The sequence below is a fragment of the Eumetopias jubatus genome, unplaced genomic scaffold, assembly GCF_037043125.1.
Source record: "Eumetopias jubatus isolate StellerSeaLion01/CBP00866 unplaced genomic scaffold, mEumJub1_p1.0 scaffold_6, whole genome shotgun sequence".
NCBI classification, from domain to species: domain Eukaryota; kingdom Metazoa; phylum Chordata; class Mammalia; order Carnivora; family Otariidae; genus Eumetopias; species Eumetopias jubatus.
Genome location: NW_028274812.1, coordinates 128,747,581 through 128,774,515, shown reverse-complemented (window position 1 = coordinate 128,774,515; position 26,935 = coordinate 128,747,581). Strand labels below are relative to the sequence as shown.

Sequence of the window (26,935 nt, the reverse complement as noted above, 5' to 3'; positions counted from 1 at the left end):
GCTGAGCCAAGTTTCCACTGTGGCCCCTGGGGGCTGGAGGGACACACCACGAACACAGAGAGCCTTCAATATATCAACTTTATCCACAGCCCTTCCTGTCCTGCAGAAATTAAGCAAATAAGCAAAATCACACAGCAGACTGGCCCTAGATTTGACGTGGGCTGGCCTGGTAGAGAAGCCCAATTCTCACAGGTGAAGTGACCTGCATGGGTCCCGAAGCCACAGCTCAGCCTCTGCCTCCAGCTGTCACAGGCCCGTGGACTGTGAGGCACGGGCTGGAAGAAGCCAACTCCAGCAGGTCAAGGAGATAATTCTCCTTCCTTAGCTGAGGGCTCTGTCCTTTCAATTCTCAAAGGACTTGAGTGACAATGAATGATCTTATCCATCCCAGATCCACTAGTCTTAAAAAAGACAAAAGTTAAAATTTTAAAGTCATGAATTGAAGATGGACACCTCCCACAGCGCACCTGTGACAATGAGACAGGGCACCATGATAACAGTTCTTTTATAAGCCATGCCCTTGTGAGAAGATGCTGCATCCTTCTGACTGATTTCTTCAAAGAAAACTATATAACCCTGATCTGGGGTAGAAATGTGATAAATGTGCTCTTACGGTCTGAGCAGTCTGTGTAGGGGGTGAGGGTCCAAGAGGAAGCCTGACACAAAGCCAGCAGTTTGAAGGCTCATAGGAGAGCGAACAGTTACCCTATCAGGAATAACTGTCACCATCCGGGACACCAGCCCTGAAATAAAGAATGTGTCCCCACCAACCAGAGTGGGTTTTCCAAATAGCCTTCCCAAAGTGCCTACGATGGGAAGGAAGCCTACAAACACATCCAAGACTGAGAGTCAAGCCAAGGTAAATTTGAAGGCAAAGTTACTAGCAGTGGGGTTTACCGAAGTGGAGAGCAAGACCACCAAGAAGCTTTAAAACAAAAAACAGAAACCTTGCAGCTAAACGAATTTGGGGATTAGCTCCTCCCAGTGCTCACTACAGTAATACTGTATTCATCTGGTGACCTCAGCTCTCCAGAACAGGAAGAAAACTCTGAAGTCCACAGAAAAGCTTAAGAGCAGGTCGAAGAGATAACCAGCGCCTCCCCACCAGGTGCCTCACCTTTATGGCAATATCACATCCACCATGATGGCAGTTAAGGGGCAGGGGACCTCCATCAAGAAAGGGTTTTTATATAAAGTGTGTGTGTGTGTGTGTGTGTGTGTGTGTGTGTGTGTGTGTGTGTGTATGTATGTATGTATTTTTTCCCCCTATGCTAAACATATTTAATTTTTGAAAGGCTGCTCTGGCAAATTTCAAACATTAGGAAACATTTCTTTAGAAACTCCAGTTTCCCCAACCATCCAAGGAAAATGATGCGTGGCTCTGCTCTTTAAAGCTAGCCAGTCCCTTCAAGCTTCTAACTATCCAGAGTTCACAGCTGGATTACAAGGATTACAAAATGCGGTAGGTAGGACTCAAACCAAATTTAAATAGTCATTCAGCTTCCCAACCTTTACAAAAGCAGAACTAGATGAAAGGGGTGCTCTATGACAATGAGGACTCAAGGGCAGACTGCTTTCATGTTCTCTTGTCAAATACACAGTACCTGGTAGAAGGCCCTGAATGTGATGCCTCAGTTTCCTTGGAATGGGCTACCCATCCAAGGACTGGACTGCCCCCTTCCTCCTCACCACAGTCCGCAAATGCATTTTCCAGACAGGGAACCAGCCTCGGCTGGCCCAGGGGCCAGGGACACGCTAGGCGGCAGGCTGGGATGGAGCTGGCCGACTTAACTCCCACTCCGTGACGCCCCAGCTCCTTCTCCAACCCAGGGCACATTCTTAATGGCCAGACACTGGACAGTGGCTCACCTGGGAGCCTTCCCTGCCCCTCACATTCTCTGGGCAGCCAGAGGGCCCGGCCCCTGTCATCAGAACCTGGGAGATACCTTGCCGAGAAAGCTGAGCTCACCCTGGCTATTTCCTTGAGATACTGAATTTCTTGCCCATTACAGTGTTTTAATCGAGACACTGACATTCCTTTTTTAAAGGGATTTCATGCTTCATTTTTTCCTGCTCTGTCTCCAGAGGCAAAAAGGGGTAAGTGCAAACAACCTCTCCTCAGAGCCCCACCCGGTTCAGACATTCCTGCCCTGGTGCCCACCCTCCCCACCCTCCCCTCCCATCCCAGCCAGAGAACTGACATCCAACAGCTGCACTAATCTCTCCCAGTTGCTGGGAGCAACAGTGAGGGCCCTGTGACAGGGCTCTGGCCGGTGGCGGGCGGCAGCTTGCCCTCCCCACGCCCAGGAATCTACCAGACTGCACACCGCGTCCCGACACCCTGCCCGGACTGTTCAACCAACCAGTGTGGCGTGAAGTCAGGGCAGATCTGAAGCACTTCACGGCGGGCAGGCTGGGGTGAGCGCAGAAGCTGGTGGCCGCCTTGGCTCTTAATAGCCCGAGTCCCAGAGAGGCCCCTCGGGCAGAGGGGAGAAGGGGCATCCTGACAAAGGTGCCTCCAACTTCCATGGTGGTCTGGCAGGTGGGGGGCATCTGTCCCCCCTCCCCCGTCAGCCTCCAGCACCATTTCAAACCTGCCTCCACCTGGCCAAGCCACCGACCCCTGAGACTCTTAAATACAAGATGCTGATGACTGTTTTTTTATACTCTTTCCTTACATTTAAGTGTGGGACCAATACCATGCCATGTGAATTAGTCTGAGGGGCTCCCTGCAGGTGATGGGGGTGCGTACGGGGAGGGTGGTACAGCGAAGGGAGCCAAACATTCCTTGGAACACTCGAGAATCCAGAAGAAGGAAGGTTCTGGCACCTTGCTCCACCACCCGGACGAGGGGGTGGCTTTCAGCCGGGCCTGCACGCCTGTAACAGCATTTACCCTCACCGTGCAGGTGTAGGACAGGCCTACCCCCAGCAGGGAGGGTGTACCTCCCAGAGCTCACTCGTGTTCCCCGAGGACTAATTCCTGACCTAGATTCCAGACAACCTTGCTCAGACGGAGGAGAGCCTCCACCTGGAGGAAACTGTGAAGTACCACCCTGTCCTGTGGAAAACTCAAGGGAAGCTTTACCCTACCCGCTCGGGCTCCCTCTGCTTTGACCACAGGCAACCTGTGCCCTTCCTGGTCCCGAATTTATCCCTTTCGCCTTGTTTTATAACTGCCCATTTCCTTGTTTTCTGACTCGAGGGCCCCATCTCCAACATCACTGTTTTTTTCCTTCAAGTCTGGTCAAGTGCTGGGCACACCATCAGCACTCAATCATTTGGATACATTTTAACTGAAATAATTTAAATCTATTACCCGCCCTTCTTGCATCAAGAAGCCATGCGAGACTGGACAATAACTTTTGCTAAAGGCTGCCCTCAGCAGCAGTGCCAGAGCCACGGTAACCAGACGGTTGTCACCCCTCCAGGCCCAGCCCCCCGCGAGCCTGAGACAAGTCATTCACACCCAAGCCCGGGGGCCTCACACGCCAGGCTGCTTGCTGCCCCGGCGCCCTCCCTGCCGCAGACGGGCTTGTCTGGGCCTGCGCCTGGGTGATGGGCTCTGCACACCTGAACCGTGGCTGGCTCGAACTCAGAAGGGCCGTGATTGTACCCCACACCCCAAACTGCAAAGACTCTGTATGCAGCCAGGAATGCAGAACACATCACTGACAGTTTTTATACCAATTATGTGTTGACACTGTATTTTGGTATTAGTGCTATAATGAGCGAAAAAGCATGATCAATCTCGCCTATTTTTTATTTTTTAAAACGTGACCACTAGAAAATTTAAAACACTCTGTCCATCACATCTGATTCCAAATGCCAGCTCTCTGCCAGCCCCCCTTGTGTAGGGGGCTGTGGATTTACCGCGGGTCATGTCACGGCACAAGCATCGCCCAGCGCTGAGGGCTAGAGCTGCTCCAAGCGTCTCCCTGCCTTCCTTTTGCTCTGCGCTAACATACGCTTCGTGAACTCGAAACAGGAACGGGGAACAGCCTCAGCATTTACACCAGTTTGGACTTCTCTAACACTTTTTATTAAGGGACAACAGGCACCTTGCCAGCTTTGGGGATTGGGGGGTGGGGTGTGTGTCAGGGCAGGAGAGCGAGAAGCCAACAGCTGTTTTGAGTTACAAACTTTCTGTTTAAACTGGTAGCATCCCACTGTGGTTCTGCTGCCGCTGGGGTTTGCAAATGGAGTCGGTGTCTATTTTAGCTCTGGGTTAACAAGCAGTCTCTCCCACCAGCTACTGTCACAGTTCACTGTCCGGCTGGGCCCTGCTGGCTCCTGCCTGCCCCCACGGCCTCTTCTGATAGCAGGCTATTACATGGAACAGCAGAGCAGAGAGGAGAAGAGGGAAATTAACTATGTTCTATAATCAAGTCCCTTTGGTTTCCAGATGCAAGCCCCACCCCACATTGCAACAGCCCCTAGGCAGGGGACGGCTGGCTCACCCCCCACAAAAGATGTGCTGCGGGCACAGCATCCAGGGGCTCCAGTGGGGTGGAAGGCTGCCAAAAGGGGCTGAGTCCCCAGCAGGCTACAAAGCTCCTCCCGGAGACCCCTCACCAGACAGAAGGCACTATTCCTGAGTGGGCAAGGGAATCAGGCTGGACTTGAGGTTCAACTTCCTGGTGCATCTGCCTTGTCACAGCCTTGGGGACATGGTAAGTGAATTACCCACTGAAGTGTGCAGAATGGGACAACCGGCGTCCGATGCACAGCCCATCCCTGCCTCGGCATAGCAAGCCCAGCCTGTCCCTGGGGCAGGTGCTCGTCCGGGAGTCCCCGCTCCAGGGGAGCCCATACCCTCATCCAGGCCACCACGTAAGAAGGGGACACTTGGGCTTCCTCTCTCGCTGCTATATGCGGTGTTGTGCAAACGTGTGCACCAGCTGCCCAAAAATCTCTTGCCAGAGTCAAATTATTTTCCCTGTAGGATAGGACTCTCTAGAGGGGGGCAAATGGGTTGTTCCTAAGATGGCATTGGATCCTAAAGTATGAAGTGAAATAAAACACACAGTGGAGTTCCGAGATGGGCAGCGCGTTCGCTCTCTGTAGCGCCCGGTCGTGTGGCTGTTTGGAAGGAATGCGGGACAGGGGCTGGGGTCCCACGTGCACTTGCTGGCTCTGCCCACGACTCACCACGTGAAGCCTCACCTCTGTTTGCTTGGGTCCTCAGTTGAGAAAGCTATTTCAATATTCACCACCCACCACAAGCCCACATCCTGGGGATGCTGTGGACGTTCACGAAACCATGAACGTTCCCGAAACCATGAACGTTCCCGAACCTCTCAGGACTAGAGGGTCTGCAAAAGGAAGAGCCAAGTGCTTTTTCCTGGTGGACAGAAGGACAGCTGTTAAGAGACCAACCCCTAGACTATAAGGCCTGAAAAGGAACACGGGGATTATGTGGTCCAGCTCCCCTTCAAGGGTCACAGACAGCCGACCGAGGTCCCATATGAGCAGGACTTCTGACCACCAGCCCATACCCTCTCCTACGCAGCCAGTGGGCAATTTCGAGATGGGGGTGTTATGAAAAGACATTTTGTAGCACTTAAATGGCTCAGCAGTTTAAACTCTTCATAAATTCTTTCCCCTAACGAAAACTGTCAAGCTGATGTGATGAAGTATAATGTTATCTGACACGGCTTTAAGTTAATGTACGGTGAGGCTTTTCCCTTGACACAAAAGTCTTCAGCTGGCTCAGACCTCTTCACTCCCCAGTCACAACCCAACACGTGTCCTGAGGAAGGAAAGCTGGTCCATACATCCGCAAGTCCAACAGGTATCCAGACTCCTACTCCCAAGCTGCCTCCAGAAAGCCTATGCTGCAGGTGTGCATGTGCTCAGCCCTGCTCTGGGAGAAGCTTCAGCCACGCCTTGCAGGACACGACCTTCCCATCATGTTGCTCCCCTGTGGCACCTGGTTGTTCTAAGTGCTTAAAAACCATGGCAGGAACATTTTAAAAGTGGCAGGTCTGGGGCGCCTGGGTGGCTCAGTCGTTAAGCGTCTCCCTTTGGCTCAGGTCATGATCCCGGGGTCCTGGGATCGAGCCCCGCATGGGGCTCCCTGCTCCGCGGGAAGCCTGCTTCTTCCTCTCCCACTCCCCCTGCTTGTGTTCCCTCTCACTGTGTCTCTCTCTGTCAAATAAATAGAATCTTTAAAAAAAAAAAGAAGTGGCAAGTCCACTGCAAACGTCCTAAGCCTGTCTGCACGAAGAACACAGAACTTGCTGCCTGATGAGAAAGTTTTGCGAGAAGATGGGGAAGGAAAGCCGAGGGTGCCCCATCCGCAGCCCCGCCCTGAGCGCTGCTGGGGAGTCTGAGCAGCGTCCACCATCTCTGCCTGGATAGGGAAGGCCCAGCAAACCCGGAGCCAGCAACCTAGACCAGCAGAACAATCAGCTCTCAACGTTTGCCTGTGATGGGCATCACATGGGGTCGAGTGTCTCGCACGAAGTACAACTCTTCTTACCCCAAAAGGTTTTTTTTTTAGGTTTCTGTGCTACCAGTCCCATCCAGTCGAAACGATGGTGAGTAGCTGGTATGCCCTTCCGTCCCCAACACACACTTGTGCACAGCTAACAATCATCGCTAACAAGCGACACGTCTTGTGTAACAGAAAATGTGCATGCTGCTCGGAAGCCCCCCGTCATGGGAGACGCCCTGTGCACGGGGCACTCAGGGCAACTGCTCTGGGGGCCTCGCCAGCAGCGAAAAGGAAGCACAGCGAACCTCGGTGAGCACATCCTGTGGCTCCGGCCACTTTCCTCCTTCTCCTGCCACTTGTCAGCCTGGCTTCCCCGCATCATCCTCCTTTCTTAGCTGCCTGGCTTGTCACCAAACCCAAGGCGAATTCCTTTAGCTCAGTTTGGAGGACCAAGGGGGTGGGGATTGGGGGGCGGTGAGGATCTGTCCTAAGTCCAAGGACCCAGGAATGAAAAAGAGCTTTCCAGAGGACAGGTGCGTTCCCTTTCTCTTACCTTAGTGGATTATCTGAGTGGGTCTCCATGTGGGTCTCCAATCCATACTTGCAAACAAACTCCTTGAAGCATATGGGGCAGTGAAACACTTCATCGACCTTCTCCAAGTCACCTGACTGCCCATCTTCCACCATCTTGGGGGAAAAGAAAAAAGTGAATTCATGAAGGAGGTCTCCCACACGAGTTTGCTTCAGAAGAGAAGCCAATACTCAATATGGATCTACAGGGAGGCCTCCCTCCTGAGGATTAAGGAGGCCACTGACCAGTCTTTCATCCATGCAACAAATCCTCACCGAATGCTTCCATCCATCCACCTTCAACCCAATCATCCCTTTAATCCACGCTTATGGAGCACCTAGTATCTGACAGGGACAGAGAATAATAGGAGTCCCTAAGACGTAGGAAGCTTCCACTCCAGGTGGAGAAACCAAAAAGCACAGAGCCATGCAACAAGCCCCTCATTTCATGGGGCTCAGCGAGGGGGGCCCACAGAGATGTGCACACAGGTCCGCTTTCCTGCAGACACCTTGCAAAAACAGTGTGGGGAAAACACAGGTTAAAAGCTTAGGATGGATGCCTGTCAAGTCCCCAGACTGTGAGTATAAAGACTAGAGGTACTTCTGCCAGGAGTCCCGTGGTTAGGCACATCGGCGTGCGGGGGGTTTGGGGGGAGGTGGCGAGAACCTTTTTAGCAGGTGCTGGGTCTTCCTTCTCGGACTCGGCATCATGACTTAGTTTCCTCTTGGAGGACAGCCGCCGGCGCTTCAGTGGGGATGGGGGTGCCGCAGCTGTAGCACTGTTAGGATCTTTCTCATGAATCTTCATATGTCTGGAGAGAACACACATACACACACACACAATGTGATTTGGCAAAAAACTGAGTTGGTTGATTTCTTTTACATTTTTTGTATTATACGTGTAGGTGTTGGTACTTGAATTTTCTTTAAGATAGACGGTAGGATTTATACAGTGATTGCTCTCCTTTTAAAGCCTTCTCTGATCTCCCTGAAGCCCTCCATAAAGCTCTCACAAGCGCTATCCAAAAATGTTGCTCAATGCTTTGCTGTGTTGGAAGACATTCATGAACTTCACTGACACTAACGAGATGAAAAAAACCATCTGATTGCCTCTTCTACTTATTCAGACAAAAGGTACTATTTCAGAACACACAATTCTATAAAGAACTCCCAGATACGGCCGGTTCACATATCAAGTAATCACTCTGCCTTTACCCCCAGAACCCATCTCGCAAATGCCAGCAGTATGTGTTCCTTCTCCTCTGCTTTTGAAGGCATGCTGAGGGTCAAATCTGAGAAGTGCTAACCCAGCAAATGTCTGGAGTGAACCTAAAACGCTTTCCATGTTGTGCATGGTATTACGCGGATTCATAGACAGTGAGGGTAGCTGAGGCAATGGAATGAACAGGTTGCACGTTGTGACCCTGACGGCTGCAGGGTCAGGAACACACGTGTGAGAAAGCATTACATAGAGTCACTCTGCCTGCCCCGAAAAGAAAGCTTTATGGGTGACCTCACTTAGGTGGCCTTACTTTATCAAGTTCTAAGGAAACACCCTAAGAACACGGTCCCAAGGCCCATAAGGAGAGAGAGAGAGAGATTACAGAAAGACAGTCAGTCTCAATTTCCTTCCTTTGTGACATAAAGGGTTTGGTTTTCCTAATGACAATCGTCATCACCATCATCATCTTTGACTGGGGTTAAACTGTGCCAGATGTAGGAAAGAAGTCTCAGCCTTTTAGAAAGAGCTCTTTCACTGGATTATCTCACTGGGGAAGCACTTAGGAATGGGGAAAGACGGTGAGGCTTCCAGAAAGAGTCCCGTCAGACTTCCAGAAAGAAGCGCAGCTCAGTTCAGCTCCTTCTTTAGAGGGGACGGGCCGGGGATGACAAGGCTAAGAAGCCTGCGAACCACAAGCTGGGGCAGAAATTCAGGTGCGTGGGCCAGTGGTGCAAAGAGATGGCTGAGATAAAGCCTTCCCCCGCCAACAACCCTGCCCCATGCTACCCATGGGTGTGTGGGGGTGAGACCCTGGGTGTCTCCTGTTCTGTTCTACATACTTTAGGAGGCGGAGGGCCCCCACACTAGCCCTGACCATCTCTTCCCTGGCCCACAGAATGTCAGCCCAGCCATCCACCAGCACGCTGGATGTGGCCTAGCCCTGGAGGAGATGGGCCTCAGGCCAAACCTCTGTTCTCTGGGTTGGAGGGCTCGGGGTGGGGAGTGCGGGGGCGGGGGGAGGGTCAGTGTGGTGGAGCAGGAAGATCGAAAGGGAGCAAACGCAAAAGAACCACAGACAACCACCATGCCCATGTCCACCTAATTTCTTGCTGAGATTATCCAGATGGATGCTTTATTATTACTTCTTGGTCACCTGAAGCCCCAGGAAAGTTCCTGGGAACCAAGCGCCTCGTTCTAAATATCCCCTTCTATTCCAAGCTAACTGAGATTTAGAGACTACTATCAGTGTTTAGACGAAAAAAGGAAAATGCTAGCAAGTTTCTTTTGATATTTACTGTATCACATATTCCAGTTTTAGAAATGTAAAAAAAAAAAAAAATGTTTAAAGCACCTAAGAACTGAGGAAGTACGCAAAGTACTATGGGATGTAAATTAACACCAAACCCTGTCAATAAATCATTCAAAAATTAAGTTAAAGATGAATACCTTCTCTACAGCCGATAGGTGACTCGAGCCCATGAACATGAGGCCACAAATAACCTCAGAGAATACTGGAAATCTGAGACTGACAACCAACCCTAAGCAGCTCACTAGCTCACTTCAAGCTACGCCTTTTCTATCATAGGATCTGCATTTTTACAAAGCGATGCTTTTATTATCTAGTTCTGGAATGTGTGACCGAAGCTGTTTCCACAGAGCAGAGGATGAGGAAGGACAACAGTGAGCACACAGAGAGAACCTGGTGGGAAGTTTACAGATTCTCATTTCTACTCTGCACACGAGGCCACGCCAAGTGTGGAGAGGCTGACACGCCCGGGGCCTACACGGCCACGACAGACCCAGGTGTGCCCACTGCGGAGCCTGGGCTTTCCCCCCAGGCTGCTTCCTAAGGCCAAGCCTTTGATCTACGTTCTGGAACCTCAGGGCTCCAGCCTGACCTTGGACACTTCCTCTCTGAGTGACTGTAGTCCAAGGCCTAGCACTTGGTACCAAGCTCTAGCCAGACATCAAGAGAATGAAAGAGATCATTCCCCGCCCCCAGTCCTGCCTCTTATTCTGAAAAACTGGGGCTGCCCTTGAGCTGCATCGTTGCTAAAGGCAGGAAAAGAAGACCAGATCAAAGCAGTCTCAAAGGGCTTGGTGGCGAGCTCGTCAACCCACTCCAGTTCTCTGACTGAGGGCTTTGGAGCCTCAGGTTCAAAGCTCCAGCGTGCTCCCTTCTGGGGTTCAATCTCTGGTTGCTGGCCAAGACACAGGGAGTTTCCAATCTCTTCGGCAACATGGTGACCAACAGCTGCAGGCTCATGAACTCAACTCAGTCAAGAGTTCAGCTGCCAGGGTCTGGGAGCCTCAGCCGTTTCTTAAGTTGGATGTGATCTGTAGTTGAGATTCCGTCTAACCTGACCCCTTCCCTTCTTCCCGGGGCTCCAACAGTAGGAGTGACAACATTAACTGTCCACTTCCTCCCGAACGCTCACAGGAAGTGGGGCGTGTCACCAAAATGAGCCAGTAATGGCCTCTTCCTCACAGAGTGTGGCCCAAAGCAGACAGGGGGGCTGGCGGGGAGGGCAATTCTAGGTCTCTTCTTTAGAAGGCTTGGGTCTGTTTTTCTCTCAGGTTTTATTTCAAGGACAAATGCTTCTCGTTTCCATGTACCCTAAGAACCAGTAAACTACGAGCCTCAGAACTGGCAGGGAGTTGAGATGCTAGCCAGCCTCCCCCTCAGCACACCAGACAGATTGGCATTTCATGATGCTTCAACACTTTTCCATTTGCAACGATGCTAAATATTAAAACCATCTTTCCCATGTTGAGCCAAAAATCCCATCCTTCCTTTAAATGTCTATCTGTCCTCGGGGGCAACGTCGAATCAAGTCTACATTCTCTCCTAGACGGCAGCTCTTCAATTAATTCAAGATGACTACTGTGTTTCTTGAAAGTTTCTCTTCCCCAAACTGGACAACTCCGGCTCCTCCAGCCAGACCCCCGCAGGCTCTGCTCTCAATGCTGCTGAATTATACTGGTCACTCCTAACCTTGGGATGTGCCCCGGTGTGATATCCTTCCTGCCATGCTGGATCAGAAGCAGCAGCAATCTGGGTGTGGCCTGAGGGTGCAAGGCACAGGACCGGGGCGACCACCTCTGCAGGTGGTGTAAACAGAGCTGGGGTTCCCGCGTGTGTGTTCAACAGTGATGTCACACCCTCAGTTCCAACTAAGATCCCCGTGACTTCTTCACTCCAACTGCCATCGAGCCCCATCTCCTCTACTCTACACTTGAGCACTTTCCAACTTTTCATCTGCCAGACTGGCAGGGATGAGAAATGAGCAGAGTTGGTGTGGCTCTCACACTGGTGATGGGAGTAAAAATGGTAATGACCTTTCTGCAATGTGGCTGAGCAACAGGGAGCAGAATTTTAAGTATGCGTGCCCTTTACCCCAGTAATTCCACTTCCAGAAATTTGTCTTGAAGATTAAGAGTTGAACAAATGTGCAAGCATTTACGCACAAGGACTGAGGTACCTTTATAACTCAGGGATGGATAACACTGCAAAAAACACCCGCGACGAAAGCATTTTCAACCGGCTGGTCTTAATATTTTAAACTGATACCTCCCTGATTTCCCTCTGGCCCCGCTACCGTGCCTTCTCTACCCCACAGCCAGACTGAGCTTCTAAAACACAGCTCACCTCATACCACTGCCCCGCTCACAGGCCTCTCTGACAGTTCCCTTCCTAGAACTGAATCTGGCCTCGGCCTACTTCTCAGGCCTCATTTGTTGGCGCCCTATCCTGATCTCAAGGCCCTTGCTGACATACTGGTTCTCTCTGGGAGAGAGGACCCAGGGCTGGTACACTTGCTGTTCCTTCTGGCTTGGCTCCTCTACCTCAGGACCCCTAGGGCTGGTGCCGGCCATTCAAGCTCCACGGCAAGTGTCCCACCGCACTCACGCAGAGGCTCCCAAGCCCACCACCCTGCTTTACCTTCCTCACAGAACATACCAGAAACTGAAAATACTGTGTATTTCAATTATTTGTCTCCTCGGCCTCAATCAAAAATAAGTTTCATCACGGCTTTGTCTCTCTCGTTCTCTGCACAGGCCCTTGGTGGCACATACTAGGTAGCCGATAAATATCTGCCAAATGGCTGAATGGCCGGACAGATGAATGCATGAAGGACATGCAGAAAACGTGTCCACTTGCACTATCACTCCAACCATGTCCTCAGCCTCCAAGAAACCTCATAATTAATGCCCTTACTAGGGTTTAATGTGAGCAAACTCGATAGGAGATTGTAAACAGTGCTGTGGTAAAGGCGCTTTAATGAAAAACACCAAAGGATGAAAACTGAGGACCCATGTGAATTTCTCCTGTTATTGGTACGAATCTGTGTTCATGCATTCAAAACTCCACCTACATTCACAGTAAGCTGCTTTTGGCACAAAATTCTAGAATTTTCCTTCAGAGGCATGTCACTTCAATCGTAGAAATCCTACCACACCATGGTCTAAGGAAGGAATGTTATCAGAGCTCTTTGAGGATTCAAGTGAAGTTTTCTCCCATTTGTAACACCAGGGCTGGGGGCGGGGCGGGGTGGGGGGGGAAGAGGTTTCTATGGTAACGAACAAAAACAAATATTGCAGATGTTTTTTAAAGTAGAAAAAAAAATCTAAATTCGAGTATTTTTTAGTACTGATAGGGGCCTGCTTTGAATTTTGGCATGGATGCTGGTTTTCAACTCAAATTTTCCTCTTGTAAATGTAATCCTTTATTTTCTAAAATGTAAAAAAACCCAGTTTAGCTATGGTGGGCTGTTCGTAAGAATACCGAACGCATCACAGCTAAACAAATACATCTTGTACAAGAGCTGAACGCTAATCTAGTAACTCAGCAGAGACAGACCAATTCCTAAGGCATACCCCTTTCTTCCTCCCTGAACTGCCTCACCTCCAGCTCTCCAAATACAGGACCTTTCTGCTCACCTTTCTTCGGTATGTAAGTCTACAGATTTGGAAATGAAGGTAAACTCTTTACCACTCGAGCACTGGCTTGCTCAGAGAAGCAAGTGGAGATTTGGTTAGATGACAAAGCAAATTTGGGTGGGACGATGGTGTAATAAAAAGACCATGTGATGGCAGTGAAGTCTTGCGGGCGATCTTGAGCACTGAGACAGTGTAGATATATTCCAGTTCTACCATTCAGCACCCAGGGAGATACCACAAGTTACCCAGACTACCTCACCTTCAGTTTCCACATGTGTAAAATGGGGACCAAACTGCCAGTCTCAAGCCATGGTCCTCAGACCAGAAGCAATGGCACCAGCCAGGAGCTTGTCACAAACGCCAGTTCCTAGGCCTGCAGACTCAGAGACTCGGGGCCAGGGCCCAGCACCCCAGGTTTCCACAAGCCCTCCAGGTGACACTCATGTGTGCTCAGGTGTGAGAACCGGTAGATCACAGTTCACTTCTTCAACTCTTCATCCTGGTCACAGGTTCGGTGAACCACCTGACAGGAATGTCACCATTTTGGGGATAGAGCATTACACCATTCCCAGGCTCACACTGCATTATACCTGCAGACCGTGTACAAGTTTATCGGGCATAAATACATAACCAAAATAGTGACGAAATTTAACATCCTAAAAATTATTTCGGGGGTCAAATCCTTTGGACAACTCTCAACAAGTTTAAAGGATCACCCACCGGAAGGTGTCCTCGTGGCACGTCTCAAACACCGTTCACGTTCTTCCATAGCTACTTTACCCCATTTACCTGAGAAGGTCAAAGTTCAGGCAAGATCTAGACCCTTCTGGTATATTTGCTAACTTCTGCTTAATTTTTTCATAGGTTTTATTAACCCAGGAGCTGAATAATTTGATCCTCTGAGCGAACAGCATCATAAGGAAGGTCACTCTTTCAGCACATAGGACACAAAACATACACAAACAGAACTCAGCCCTGCTTGGGGGGTGGGGTGTGCGCCAAACTGAAGCCGACAGGCTCCAACAGGTTTCTGCAGCCTGATGATAGATCTATCCCCATTCCTACCGGTGCTCGCTTTGCTTTTCCAACAAAGTCTTGTGATAGCCGAAAGAGGGGATGAATCAGACTAACAAGCATCACTGCTCCACAACCTACATTTTGGGCCAAAGAAAAGTCAGCCTCCAGAAAGATTCCTGTCGGTCTCTGTAACAGATGGCCAGGGCAGGGGTTTGAGGGTGGAGAGCTGTGAGTGATGCCTGCAAGTCCATCCGGGCCTGTGCCAGCACCTGAGGGGCGGGGAGGGCAGTGAAGACAGAGGTGGACGAGGGGCCAGGGAGGGGCTGGTAAGGTTTCAAGCATCCGACTCCCAGGGTGGTTGCACCTCTGAGCTCAGAGCCACCTTCTAGTAATTCGGGTGTTGTTCAGGCTCAGTCATGCCGATCCAGAAGGCAAGTCACACCAGCTGTGCCTGGGTGTGGAGGAAAGTCTGACAGCGATGGATGGAAGCAGCCTCGCTGACTGAAAACAGCACTCTCAGAAAACTCCAGAAGTCAGCCTCCGGTGGGGCGTGTGCCTCAGAGAGGTGTTTCCCCACTGTCCTCAGGCTGGCTGTGGGGACACCTACTGCAGGCTGCTCCCAGAGCTCTCAGGATGCTTCTGCTCAAGTGCTCCCATACTGCGTGCACGCGTGCACGCACGCACACACAACACACACCCGCAGCCAGCGACACTCCACATCCGAGGACGTGGGTGGCGTGACCTGCAGATGCTACAACAGAGGGAGGTTTGCACCTGAGTCCTCATGCGAGCTTTACTCCTCCTGCAGTTGCCTCTGCTCGGGGGCAAAAAGATGAGTGTGCTGACTTCAAAGACCATATCCCCTGTCAGCTTTTCTCCACAAACTCCTCTTCCCCTGCAAGAAGTGGGGAGACGCATCCCAAGGGCACGGAACGTCTCTCCTCCTGTGGACTGCAGCCTGGCACGCCAGTGATGCCGGTGTAGGCATAAATGGGAACAGTATGGAAAGTCAAGGAACCTTAACTGAAAGTAGGAGATACCAGGAGTCCGGGTTCACGTTGCTCATGACAGTTGCCTGTGAAGTTTCTACCTCTCCACTGCTCCTCAGCCCACAGCTGACTCAGGGGTACAGTCCTGGCTGACCCCCATTTCTGCTCTGCTGTCTCTGGGCTCCCCTGCAGTGGTGAAGGCACTTTCTTCTCCATCCTGCTCTCATGCAAAATCCTAGTACAAACACTTCCTCCCGGATGGACAGAGCTGGGTTACGATGCCTAAGGAGTAGGTTTCCCTCGAAGGCCACTATCTCTCCGCCATCCTTCAGGGAGGAGAAAGGCAACCTTCTGGTTACTACAATCCTTTCCCCCTACCTTCCACACTGATACTGGAAGCCGCTGACCTCAGAACAGAATCGAGGTACGACATTCTCCAGTTATTGACGGTTTACTTGGAAAACAGAGGGCCCTTCACGGCTCATTCTAAAGCTCCTTCCCCTAGCGTTCAAATACACTGTAGGGGAGCTTGGCAGTTGGCCCATGTCAATAAATATCAACCTTTGCAAAATCCTTATTCTAGACCCTGTTCCTAAACAGGTTCTTTGGATCAGTACACCTTAAACCCCCTTGTACTTTTCCTTTCCTTTGCCTGCCCTTGTTTTGCTAAAATAATTTATTTGTTAGAACATTCTCTATATGTTATTTGGCTCCTCCCTGGATTCCTGTGTATATAATACCCACAAAGACACACAGTACATATTTCCATATAAAATCACCAATTCCTAAAAAACAAACAAAAGACCTCAGAGGCTGAATGTGCTGACCTCTCTCTCACCCAGAGAGAACTCTCATTCACGCAGAGCTGAAACTGGCCTGCCTGGGCTGTCCCTGTGTTAAACCAGGAAACGGTAAGTAGAAAGTTACCACTTTCCCACCTGATGGTCCCTTAGATCTTTTAGGGCAGCCACCACGTTGTAATGGACTCTTCCCCTTGTCTGGGCTAACCACCCTCCATTTCTCAACCCTCCTAGACAGCCCAAGGTCCCAATCCCAGGAGAGACTCCCTATCTGCGGCCTTTGGTGATGGAGCCCATCTGAAGTTGACATTCCTGGAGTGCAGCCTGGAGCCATTAGCTCTGAGGGAAGCAATCACCACCCACCCCCACCCCACCCCGCAGATGATGCCTTTCTGCAGCGAACGGCTAAAAATCTACAGTCAAGCCAATCCCCAGTCCTGACCGTCATGGTAGACTTGAAAGGTGGTCACCAGACCCTTCTCTCACTTCAGCCCCGAAGGGAGTTAGCTTTAGCTTTCTTTCTTAAAGATGGTAGCACCTAGCTATTCACATCCGTTTTCTTTTTGCAGAGGAGGAAGAGATGACTATCTCCATAATAAGGCAGTACCAACTCACTGCTGGCTAATCCTCAGCCTCTTCCAAAAGAGGAACAGGAAATGCTTAGGCTGAGCTGTTCACGATGGCCTGCCACATGCCACAGAGGGAAATGGAAGGTGTGGGTGGTGGGTACAGAGAAGGAGCATGGGGAAAAGGCAAGTCACCACCACTATGGGGACACCATATTGTATTCTTCAGGGGCCAGGGGGAAACAGCCGAGAAGGAAAGGGGGACCAAGATCACGTTGTGTCCAATGTGAGAGGGAAAGAAAAGATGAACATAAATGAACCCAAGGAGAACGATCACCTGCAAAACCCAGCTAGGCAAGAGAGCCCCTTCTCCGTGAAGGCATTGGTTCCTGATCACCTTGCATCTCCAATGGGATGAATGTGGTACACACGGGCCTCTGCTTGCCAGAGGTGACCCAAAACGCCAAACGACGTGCTGCAAGGGAGAGTGGAACACCGCTCTACTCACAGGAGCCCAGCTTCCAGTAACCTGTGACATCGCACACCTCCATTTTCCCGCCTGTAAAACTGCAACAGTCCTCTCGAGTGAGCTCGGTTATATAAGCACGAAGAGTAAGAATTAAGTGCTGACACTACACACCAATACCTATTACGCAACCGAATCTCTCGTGTAAGGAAATACAAAATCTCTCCTGACTGAAGACCAACAAGCTATCAAACCTAAGCCCCGAAGGCAGCCAAGGAGAAAGGCCCTTTGGCACACACTCATGCCCAGGGCAGGTGAGCGGGGATTCGGTGTGATAAATTCCTATGCTAAGCTGTGCTGCTTGTTCACTTTTTAGTGGGGGGTGGGGTTCGGTGGGAGACAGAATTTGCTGCTAATCACCTTCCTTAACAAATGAGAAAAACGTTGACAGTGAGTGGGCACGTTTCGATGTTTGCTAGCACCGGCTTGTTCAGCCCAAACAGGTTGGACAGGTTGAATATTTAAACAAAGGTGGAAAAATGCAAGGTATAAAGCACGAGGTGCAGAGCTGCAGGTTGAAGTCTGTGATCTAACGATGGCAGGCAGGCCCGCTCTCCTCCCCCCGCTCCCTCCTCACTTTGCTACTTTGATATTATAGAACTAAGTGGGAAGCATGCTCAGGATCTGTTCGTAGCTGTTGGGACATCAGCAGAGGGCAGGGTGGGAGAGGAGCAGGGCACGCGGCGGGGTCCGGAGCAGAGGCGGGCCCTTCGCTCCTCATTCGACCCCCAGCAAACACATACCTTACCTTCGGTGACCTCATCTCTAGCTCTCACAATTGCCAGGCCGTTCAAGTGTGGGCAAGCACGGATGCTCCAGAATTTGATGCCATTCACCACTTTTACCTGGTGCAACTGAGCTTTCAAAATATTTCAAGGAGATAGGTCAAAAATCCCACGGTGCCTGCATTCAAAGGAAACTTCTTTTGCGTCTGCTCAAATCTCCAAAACCAAATACCACCTCTGCCAAAATAGGAGCAAACCTAAATTATGAACATTAGCATCCAGCTGGCTGAACGATGGTGAACTCCTTAATTATGAAGCGGATCATAAATTTAAGAAATGGGGACAAGATAAAAAAGGTTTTCACATCCCCGCACTTGCAGACTTTTGGTCTGCCCTCTTCGGTACAACCGAACTTGACCTGGTCCTCAGGAGAAAAACGCTGACTAAAAAGTGAGCACCAGCCGTGAGTACTTTTTTCAAATATCCTTTCAAAAAAATAAGCTACGCTCATTGTTAAGGGGTATTAGAAAAGAAAAAACAAACACAAAGTAGAAAGGAAAATGTTTTAGAGAATGTCAGTCAAACATAAAACAGGCTTTGCAAGGGACGGTCAATTGAAATGGGTCTACTTTCAGCTTTGCTATTTTCTTAGGTTTTTTACTTTATTTGAAGAATAAAATTCTGTGACAAATCACTCTGGCCTGCAGTGGTAGCCTTCTGCTATTTGCAGATTTCCAAAATGTAAAAGAATTCTGAAAAGAACCACAGACTCTCATCAAATAGTATAAATGCAAATACACACACACCCCAGAAAAACACCACAAAACAAGCAATCCCCCCCCCCCAAAAGAAGGGTTCACATAATCATGGGGATTTGCACAATTCAGAAAAGAAAATTCAGGCCTATGACACACAGCTGGCTCTCCAAAATACCCCTCTCAGACTGTCAGGTTCTTAGATGGCAGCTTGTGGTACCCTCCTGGTTGAAGGTCACAGTCTCTTTTCTTGGTTTGGTAAACACACATGCTTATGAGCATGCAGAAGGAACTGGGGGGGGCGGGTTAAGTTTCCTAAGAGAGAAGAGAAAGGAAGGGAACCACAATTTGTCGAACATTTATGTGAGCCAGGGGCTTGGGTATTTATTACAGCATTTAATACTCATGATAACAAACTCGAGAGCAGAACATCGCCCCATTAAAGATGAAGAAACAGAGGTGCTCTCTGCCATTCTGCGGAGCATCCTTTATCGACACCAGCCAGAGAGGAAGGAAGAGCTCTCAGAGGACACACAGAGAGGATGCCTTTATACAAACCACTACTGTATTTAAAATAAAGGCACACAGGTTTCACTTTCAGCTGATGAGATGTAAAGAAAAAGGCTGAGGGCATTTAAATATAATCACACAATAAACTTACCTGCTGAAAGCTTAATAATGCTACCGGGGGAAACTGGGAAGTCAGACAATTTGCTGTGATACATAGATTTGTCAATGTTGACGCTCAAGGGGAAAATCTTGGGCCTCTTAATGATGTGGACTCTCAAAGAAAATGAAAAGCATATTAAGAGGCATGATCAGGGAATGGGGTGTTACATTTATGTGATTTTTTCTTTTCTAGTTAAAAAGAAAAATGTTGCAACCCGGTTCAAGAAAAGCTTTCCAGACTATACTCAAAGCAGGTCTGATTATTTCAGTACCCATAGTACTAAGACAGATGAAAACTGCCTCGATACCCAAGTACTACCATCATGAAACTGCCAGATAGTCACCGAACACCACCAAATGTAAGTGGTCCTATGCCCAGCACAGATCACACTTCCCATTATGCTGGACTGTGCACACACCATTAAACTCTCCGCAAACCCCTCAACCACCTTTGTAGAGAGCTACACGCATGGTCACAGAACATTTATCATCTTCTAAGTGGGACTGAATGTGTTAAGATTTCTAAACATCCCCTGAAGAGATTTTCTTCTGATTTGTCTTTCCCTCAAGGGAAAGATACTTAATGGTAAATAACGGAAACGTCATTACATAATCATTTTTCCCCCCTTCTTTCCTTCATTTTAGAGAAGGGGGGAGGGGCAGAAAGACACTCTTAGGCAGGCTCCACGCCCAGCGTGGATCTCTCGGGCTTGATCCCACAACCCCGAGAGATCACAACTTGAGCCAAAATCAAGGGTTGGATGCTCAACTGACTGAGCCACCCAGGTGCCCCATTTCCTACTTTTTAATAGAAAAAAATTTCACATAGTCCTGAGTAGGGTGACCCCCAGATTTTTATCCTACAAATTATTTCTTCCCATGGGACCAGATACCTTTCTTCTTTCATAGGAATAGGTCAGGGAAGTGCACACCTGGTGATTAAGACTTCTTTCAAGATTTGACTAGCTGAACCTCTGAGTGCCCACCTCCACTCTGGAGAAACAGCAAGTCCCAAAACTAGTTCTAGGGTGTCCTCAGAAACTCATTATTACCATGACCGAAGTTCACAGGGCCCTTCCTCTTGCTGGGCTCTGAGGGTAAAGAAGTGACTGTCCCCTTCCAAGACACTGTCCTACCCCTGCTCCTTCTGTCCTTAAATGCTGGCCACCTGTTCAGATACCCAAGTTCACTTGTGCATGCCAAGGGCTGGCTCCGCCTAAGCATCTGAGAGTAGTGTGCTAAATTCAGAGCCTCTGTGGTCTCATTTGTCATGGAGCAGGTCACATTTCTGCGCAGCAAACGTTTTCTTCCAGCATCATGGGAACACATAAGCCTCTGTTCCTGAAGACTGTCCATTATCCAGTGGCATCCTTGGGGTCTATGTCTCCTGTACTTAGCAACAGCAAAAGTCATGCCTGCTGCAGTAGGAAAGCAAGCCGGTGCCAAAACAACTAGATGACGTTCCGGGGATTTCCCTGCCTCATGTTCGTCCTTCCACGCAACAGCCAACAGGACCACATAACCCTGCTCTTTGGAGAATGAATGGCGAAGCCAGTTAGGAAAGCCTGCTCCTGCCAGGGTCTTCAGCGTGTCTGAAACGGAATGCGTACTCCACAGCTCTCTTTGTAGCTTAAAGGTCTATAGTTTGTAAAATCAGGAGCAAAGTGGAAATTAATTTCCTATTTTCCCAAGGCAGTTACGGTCTGGCAAAAGAAAGACACCCATCTCAGAGTAAGATTTCTTCCAAAGGAGATCTGTTTCAATCTACTCTTTCAAATATCATCACTTCTTCATAGCTCTGAAGTCCAGCGCTTTCTGGAAAGTTTTGCAAATTGCAAAGCTCAATGCCCTTTTTCCTACATTGAGCTCTCCCAGCAGGCGTGCTCTGGCTCAGTTTCCCAAGTTTGTTTTGGAAGACAAGCACCGCTCAATCCAAATTTTCAACGTGGGAGCAACTGATAAAGAGTTCTGGGAAGTTAAAAGCTGGAGCCACGGTGATATTTCCGTGATACATGTTTTGCACTTGATGCAGCCTATTATTCTGCCTGGGAACTCGGCTGTAGTCAGAGCAGTTTGGGATGAAGGATTTCCAAACCTCAAAAACACAAGAGTCCGCACACAGGGAAGTGGCAGCTTGAACAACTGTACCAGATCTGGTAACAGATCGAGAAAACCTTTTTGCTTGGGTGCTGAGGGTCCTCTCCTACGACTAAGATAAAGGAAACTCTACAAAAAAGATTTGAGTTGCCTTATAAACAGAGATAACTACTGCATCCTCATGAGATGACTAACGGGCCCAAGGAAAGAGACAGAGTTGCTTCATAAAGTGGGTGGTGACAGAGTACCTCATTGTCAGTTAAGAACCACCTGAAAACGAAAAAGATCTAGTTCCTGGGGTCTGGGTTGCAAGATGTATGCAGCAACAGGAGTGTGGGGCGAAGCCCAGATCCGCCCCCTACAACATGCTGCTCGACAGTAAATACCAGGAAGGCAAGGCTTATCTGGAAGAATGTGCACACCCAGAGATACACATCACCTCTGCACGTGCAGATGTCCTTCAGAGCAGCAGCGCTGAGCAGGAGGCCCAAGGAAGGTGACCTACGTGTTCCTAAGTGACACTCTGTGCCGGACCAGCCTTGTGGAATCAACCCTTGGGGAAATGGCTCTAGAAAGCCACACCACAGGGAATCATGTACTAGCAGGGGAGAAAGGGACGATCAGAACCTGACACGGGCACACAAAGGGAGGGCCTGGAACACGTTGTCAACAAGACAGAATGGGACACGGGGGTGGTGTGCATGCCCAGGACGCACGGGGTCTCTGATCACCCCACCAGTGAGCTCCTGGCTCTCCTTGATCCCAGCCAGGGCCACAGACCTGGGGAAGCAGCAGCAGCGGAAGGAAAATGAGAAAGGAGGAGAAAGAGAAGAACTTCCGTCTTGAGCGGCAAACTCACAGTCAACCGACTTCCTTCCATGCTCTAAAAACCCAGTGAGGATGCAGCTCATTAGAACTTGGGTTTTCACAGTTCTTTTTAAAAAATTCCTGCACATACACGTCCCAGGGCTCTGGCCCCTGATTAATGAAACACAGGTATGTGCTTAGGAGAGATCACAGCTCACCATTCGAGTCTCAGGTTCTGGAACAGATCCACCGGGACAAATAAATCTAACTCCAGGGGCGCCTGTGGCTCAGTCGGTTAAGCGTCTGCCTTCGGCTCAGGGTCCTGGGATCGAGCCCCACGTCGGGCTCCTTGCTCAGCAGGGAGCCTGCTTCTCCTTCTCCCTCTGCCTGCCTCTCTGCCTACTTGTGCTTTCTCTCTCTGTCAAATAAATAAATAAAATCTTAAAAAAAAAAAAATCTCACTCCACTCTCTCCAGCACATTTTTGTATGTGCTTTCACATTTTTATAATTTTTTTTCAAAAGTATAGTTTCACCAAGAAATGGAGGTGGTAATGATTGTAAATGCTTAACAAAAATTGAATGCTCTTTTAAGTCATTATTTGCAATTTTCTGCAGAAAAGGCAAAGTCAGTGTAGTGTGATAAAAGCAAAACTCCTAATGGTTATTCTGATTACCAGATTTAGTATAGTAAAAAGAAAAGAAAAGTAAAAGCAACCTCTTGATTTATTTTCTGGTATTACAGGAATGTTTACTTGGTATACTGTCCCTCAGTGGCATATACCATAGTAATCCTGGTGACCGCTGATTTAAGAAACGTTCTCCTAAGTGCTTCGCATGTTTTAATTCATGAATCCCCGCAATGCTGCCACAACACTGGTCAGGTACCACTTCTTTCTACAGATGGAAGTAACCGAGACACAGAGAGGTCAAACAACTTCTTTAGGGTCACATAGCTAGGAGTGGAACACGGCTCACCGATTATCACAAGGGTGCTTTCAGGGCTAACAATACAAACTCAGAAACACCCCCTACCTAGGACATTTCCAAGGTATACTGTTATCCTTCGGAGTGCTTTCACAAAAATTACTGCATTGGGGTACAAGTCCTCAGGGAGGTTTCACTATGCCGTTTTGTGACACGACAGACTAAGAGATCAGAATCAGGACTAGAACTTAGGCCCTCAACAATCAGTCCTTTTTCTCTAAATCAACATGACTCACAATAAATAAAATCAGTACAAAACCCAAAATTAGCACAAACATCCCTCAGGCGTGCTTTAAAAAAATATATATTTACAATAACAATTTACAAACAACTCCAATATACACTGTTCACAAATAAGAAATGTACCTTAGGATAATATCAAGGGCTGTGGTATAAAAAATTGAAGATCATTTCTAAATCTATCCGTGTATACCTGAACAACACACCATCGTAAATCTAATAAAAAGTTATCCCATGATCACCAAATATAGTGTATTACGCTAGTGAGTTGGCTGCAATAGTTCAACGTGGAAAATACAGTTGACCCTTGAATACCATGGGTGTGAACTACGCAGGTCCACTTGTACATAAAACCTTTTTTGATACAGGAAAGTACTGTAAACATATTTTCCTTATGACTTCCTTAATGACAGTTTTTTCTATAGCTTACTTTATTCTAAAAATACAGCATGTAATACATACAACATGTAAGATATATGTTAATCAACATATACGTTTATGTGCTCAGTAAGGTTTCCAGTCAACAGTAGGCTATTAGTTAAATTTTAGGGGAGTCAAAAGCTTTCTGTGATTTTCGACCGCCCAGTAGTCGGTGCCCTTAACCCCTGCATTGTTCAAGGGTCCACTGTAATGCTCTACAGCAACATGGGAATTGTTTTTTGGGGGGAGGGGGTGTGAAAGAGCGCTTTTTTCTAATATACAAAGTGGCATGAGCGCTATATCAATCATTTTGCAGACAGTAGTTAAAGGCATGGTCTCTAAGCCCGAGAGCCAACGTTCAAATCTCGGCCTTCTCTGTTGCTTTGATCCTAAGCAAGTTTCCTCATCTGCAAAATGGGATAATGATTCCACAAACCTTAGAGGCAGAGCACATAAAAATAAAATGGAGGTCAATAAGGAAATAGGAAATGTGAACGACATATAAACTAGCTCAACCTAAAAGCGCCTCTAGAGAACATGCCAACCAACAGCAGCAGAACACACACGGGACGTCCTCCAGGACAGACCATATGCTAGACCATAAAACGAGTCTCCATAAATTTCAAAGGACTGAAATCATACAAGGTATGTTCTCCAACTACAATGGAATGATATTGGAAATCAATAGTAGCAAGAAATTTGGGAATTCACAAATATGCGGAAACAGCAATATAGTCCAAAATAACCAGCAGGCCAAAGAAGTCACACGGGAAATAAGAAAATACTTTGAGATGAATGAACAAGAAAACACAACGTACAAAAATTTATGGGACTTAAGCAAATGCCTAAAAAGAGATTTATAGCTGTAAACGTCTGTGGTACAAAAGAAGTTCTCAAATCAATATCCTCATCTTCTGCCTTAAAACACTGGAAACAGAACAGCAAACTAACCCTAAAGCAAGTAGAAGGAGGGAAATAATAATGTACAGAGTGGGAAATTAATGAAATAGCAGAAAAGCCAACAGAGGAAAACCTACAAAACCAAAAACTTTTCTTTGAAAATATCAATAAAATTGACAAGTGTTTAGCTAGACTGCCTGAGGAAAAAAATAAAGAAGACTCAAACGATTAACATCAGGAATGAAAGAGGGGACATTACTACTCACCTTGAGACAGAAAGGACTAGAAGGGGAAACTATGAACAACCTGTAAGCCAACCAATTAGATAATTTATATAAAATGGCCAAATTCCTAGAACAGACACAAATGACTGAAATGAGCTCAATAAGAAACAGAAATATGAAGAGACCTATCACAGGAGACTGAATTAGTACTTAAAAACATCTCAGAAAGAAAAGCCCGGGTGGTTTCGTTGGTGAATTCTACCAAATACATAAAGAATTAACACCAACCAACTCTTCCAAAACACAGAGGTGGACGGACCACTTCCCAACTCACTCTATGAGGCTAGCAGAATTACTCTGGCGTGAAAACCAGACAAGGACTCAGAAGAAAACTACGGACCAGTATCTCTTAGGAAGATAGGCAAACTCTTTAATGAAATACTAGCAAACCATATCTATCAACATCTGAAGGTGATTGTACAATGTGACCAAGTGGGATTCATCCCAGGAATGAGGTTGGTTTAACGTCCAAAACAGAACGGAGGACAGGACCAAACAACCGGACCATCTCGGTAAGTGCCAAAAAAAGCATTCGACACAACCTGACCCCCTTTCTCGATGAAAACACTCAGCAGACTGGGACTAAAAAGAACTTCCTCAAACTGATAAAGGATATTTAGGAAAAAGCCATAACTACCATCATACTTAATGAGGAAAGACGGAATGCTTTCTTCTAATATCAGAAATAAGACCAGAGTGTCTGTTCTCTTCGCTTCTATTTAACACTGTGCTGGAAGGGCTGGCCAGGGCTCGCAGGCAGAAAAAAAAATTTAAAAAAGGCATTCAGATTAGTTTCAAAGGAAGAGGCACAACTGTCTCTATTTGCAGACGACATGATCGTGTACGTAGAAAATCCTAAGGAATCCACGAAATAACTGTTAGAATGAATAAACAGGTCAGCAAGGCTGCAGGAAACAAGGTCAGCACAAAATAGGAGTTGTATTCTATATACCAGCAACAAACAATCAAAAAAATAGTTCCACTTCCAATGCCACCCAAAAGAATAAGACATCAGGGAATAAATTATCAAAATAAATATAAAACTTGGGGCACCTGGGTGGCTCAGTTGGTTGAGCACCCAACTCTATTTCAGCTCAGGTCATGATCCCGGGGTCGTGGGATGGAGCCCCACGTCGGGCTCCGTGCTCAGCGTGGAGTCTGCTTGAGATTCTCTCTCCTTCTCCTGCCTCTCCGCCGGTTCTACTCTCTCTCTCAAGTAAATAAATCAATCTTTAAAAAGCCTTCTGCCACTCTCCTCTAAATAAATAACTTACACTTTGAAAATGAAAATGATTTAAAACACGCTTAAAAGTAATCCATTAAGATTTAACGGACATAAATGGACAATATCTCACGTTCAAAGATTTTATATTGGTAAGGTGGCAAGAGCCCCAAACTGATTTATGTACTTTATAATCCCTATAATTATACCAGCTGCCTTTCTTGCAGAAATTGACAAGCTGATCCTAAAATTCATATGGAAATGCAAACAACCCAGAGTAGCCAAAACAATCTAGAAAAGGACCTCCGTTGGAGGATTCACACCTCCCAGTTCAAAACTTAGCCAAAAAGCTATAGTAAGTCAATATAACACGAGGCTGGAGGATGAACATACAGATCAATGGAACAGAATGAGTAGAGAAATTAATCCCTGCATTTACGGTCAATTGAATTTTGAGAAGAATGGCCGGACAATTCAATGGGAGAAAGAAAAGTCTTTTCAACAAAGTGCCGAAGACTGAAGCTGGACCCCTTCCTTACACGAGACCCAAATGTTAACTCAAAACGGATCATAAACTTAAATGTAAGAACTACAATTATAAAACTCATGGGATTCCACTTCACACCTAATAGGATGGCTGTCATGAAAAAGACAGGCGGGAGCAGGTGTTGGCAAGATGTGGAAACACTCGAACCCTCCTACACTGCTGGTGGGGCTGTAAGATGATGCAGCCGCTTTGGAGAACAGTCTGGCAGGTCCTCA

The 26,935-nt window shown here is 47.9% G+C and overlaps 1 protein-coding gene across 6 annotated transcripts in view; it reads right to left on the bottom strand.

The window, feature by feature from the left end:
- Positions 1–26,935, bottom strand: part of RREB1 (ras responsive element binding protein 1) — a 175,315-nt gene that overhangs the window by 27,244 nt on the left and 121,136 nt on the right. For all 6 annotated transcript variants that reach the window (XM_028122858.2, XM_028122856.2, XM_028122854.2 and 3 more), the window contains exons 7-8: positions 7,676–7,820; positions 6,992–7,125 (exon numbers count right to left, since the gene is read on the bottom strand). In XM_028122858.2, coding sequence (XP_027978659.1) covers positions 6,992–7,125; positions 7,676–7,820 — 279 coding nt within the window. The remainder of the gene's footprint in view (positions 1–6,991; positions 7,126–7,675; positions 7,821–26,935) is intronic.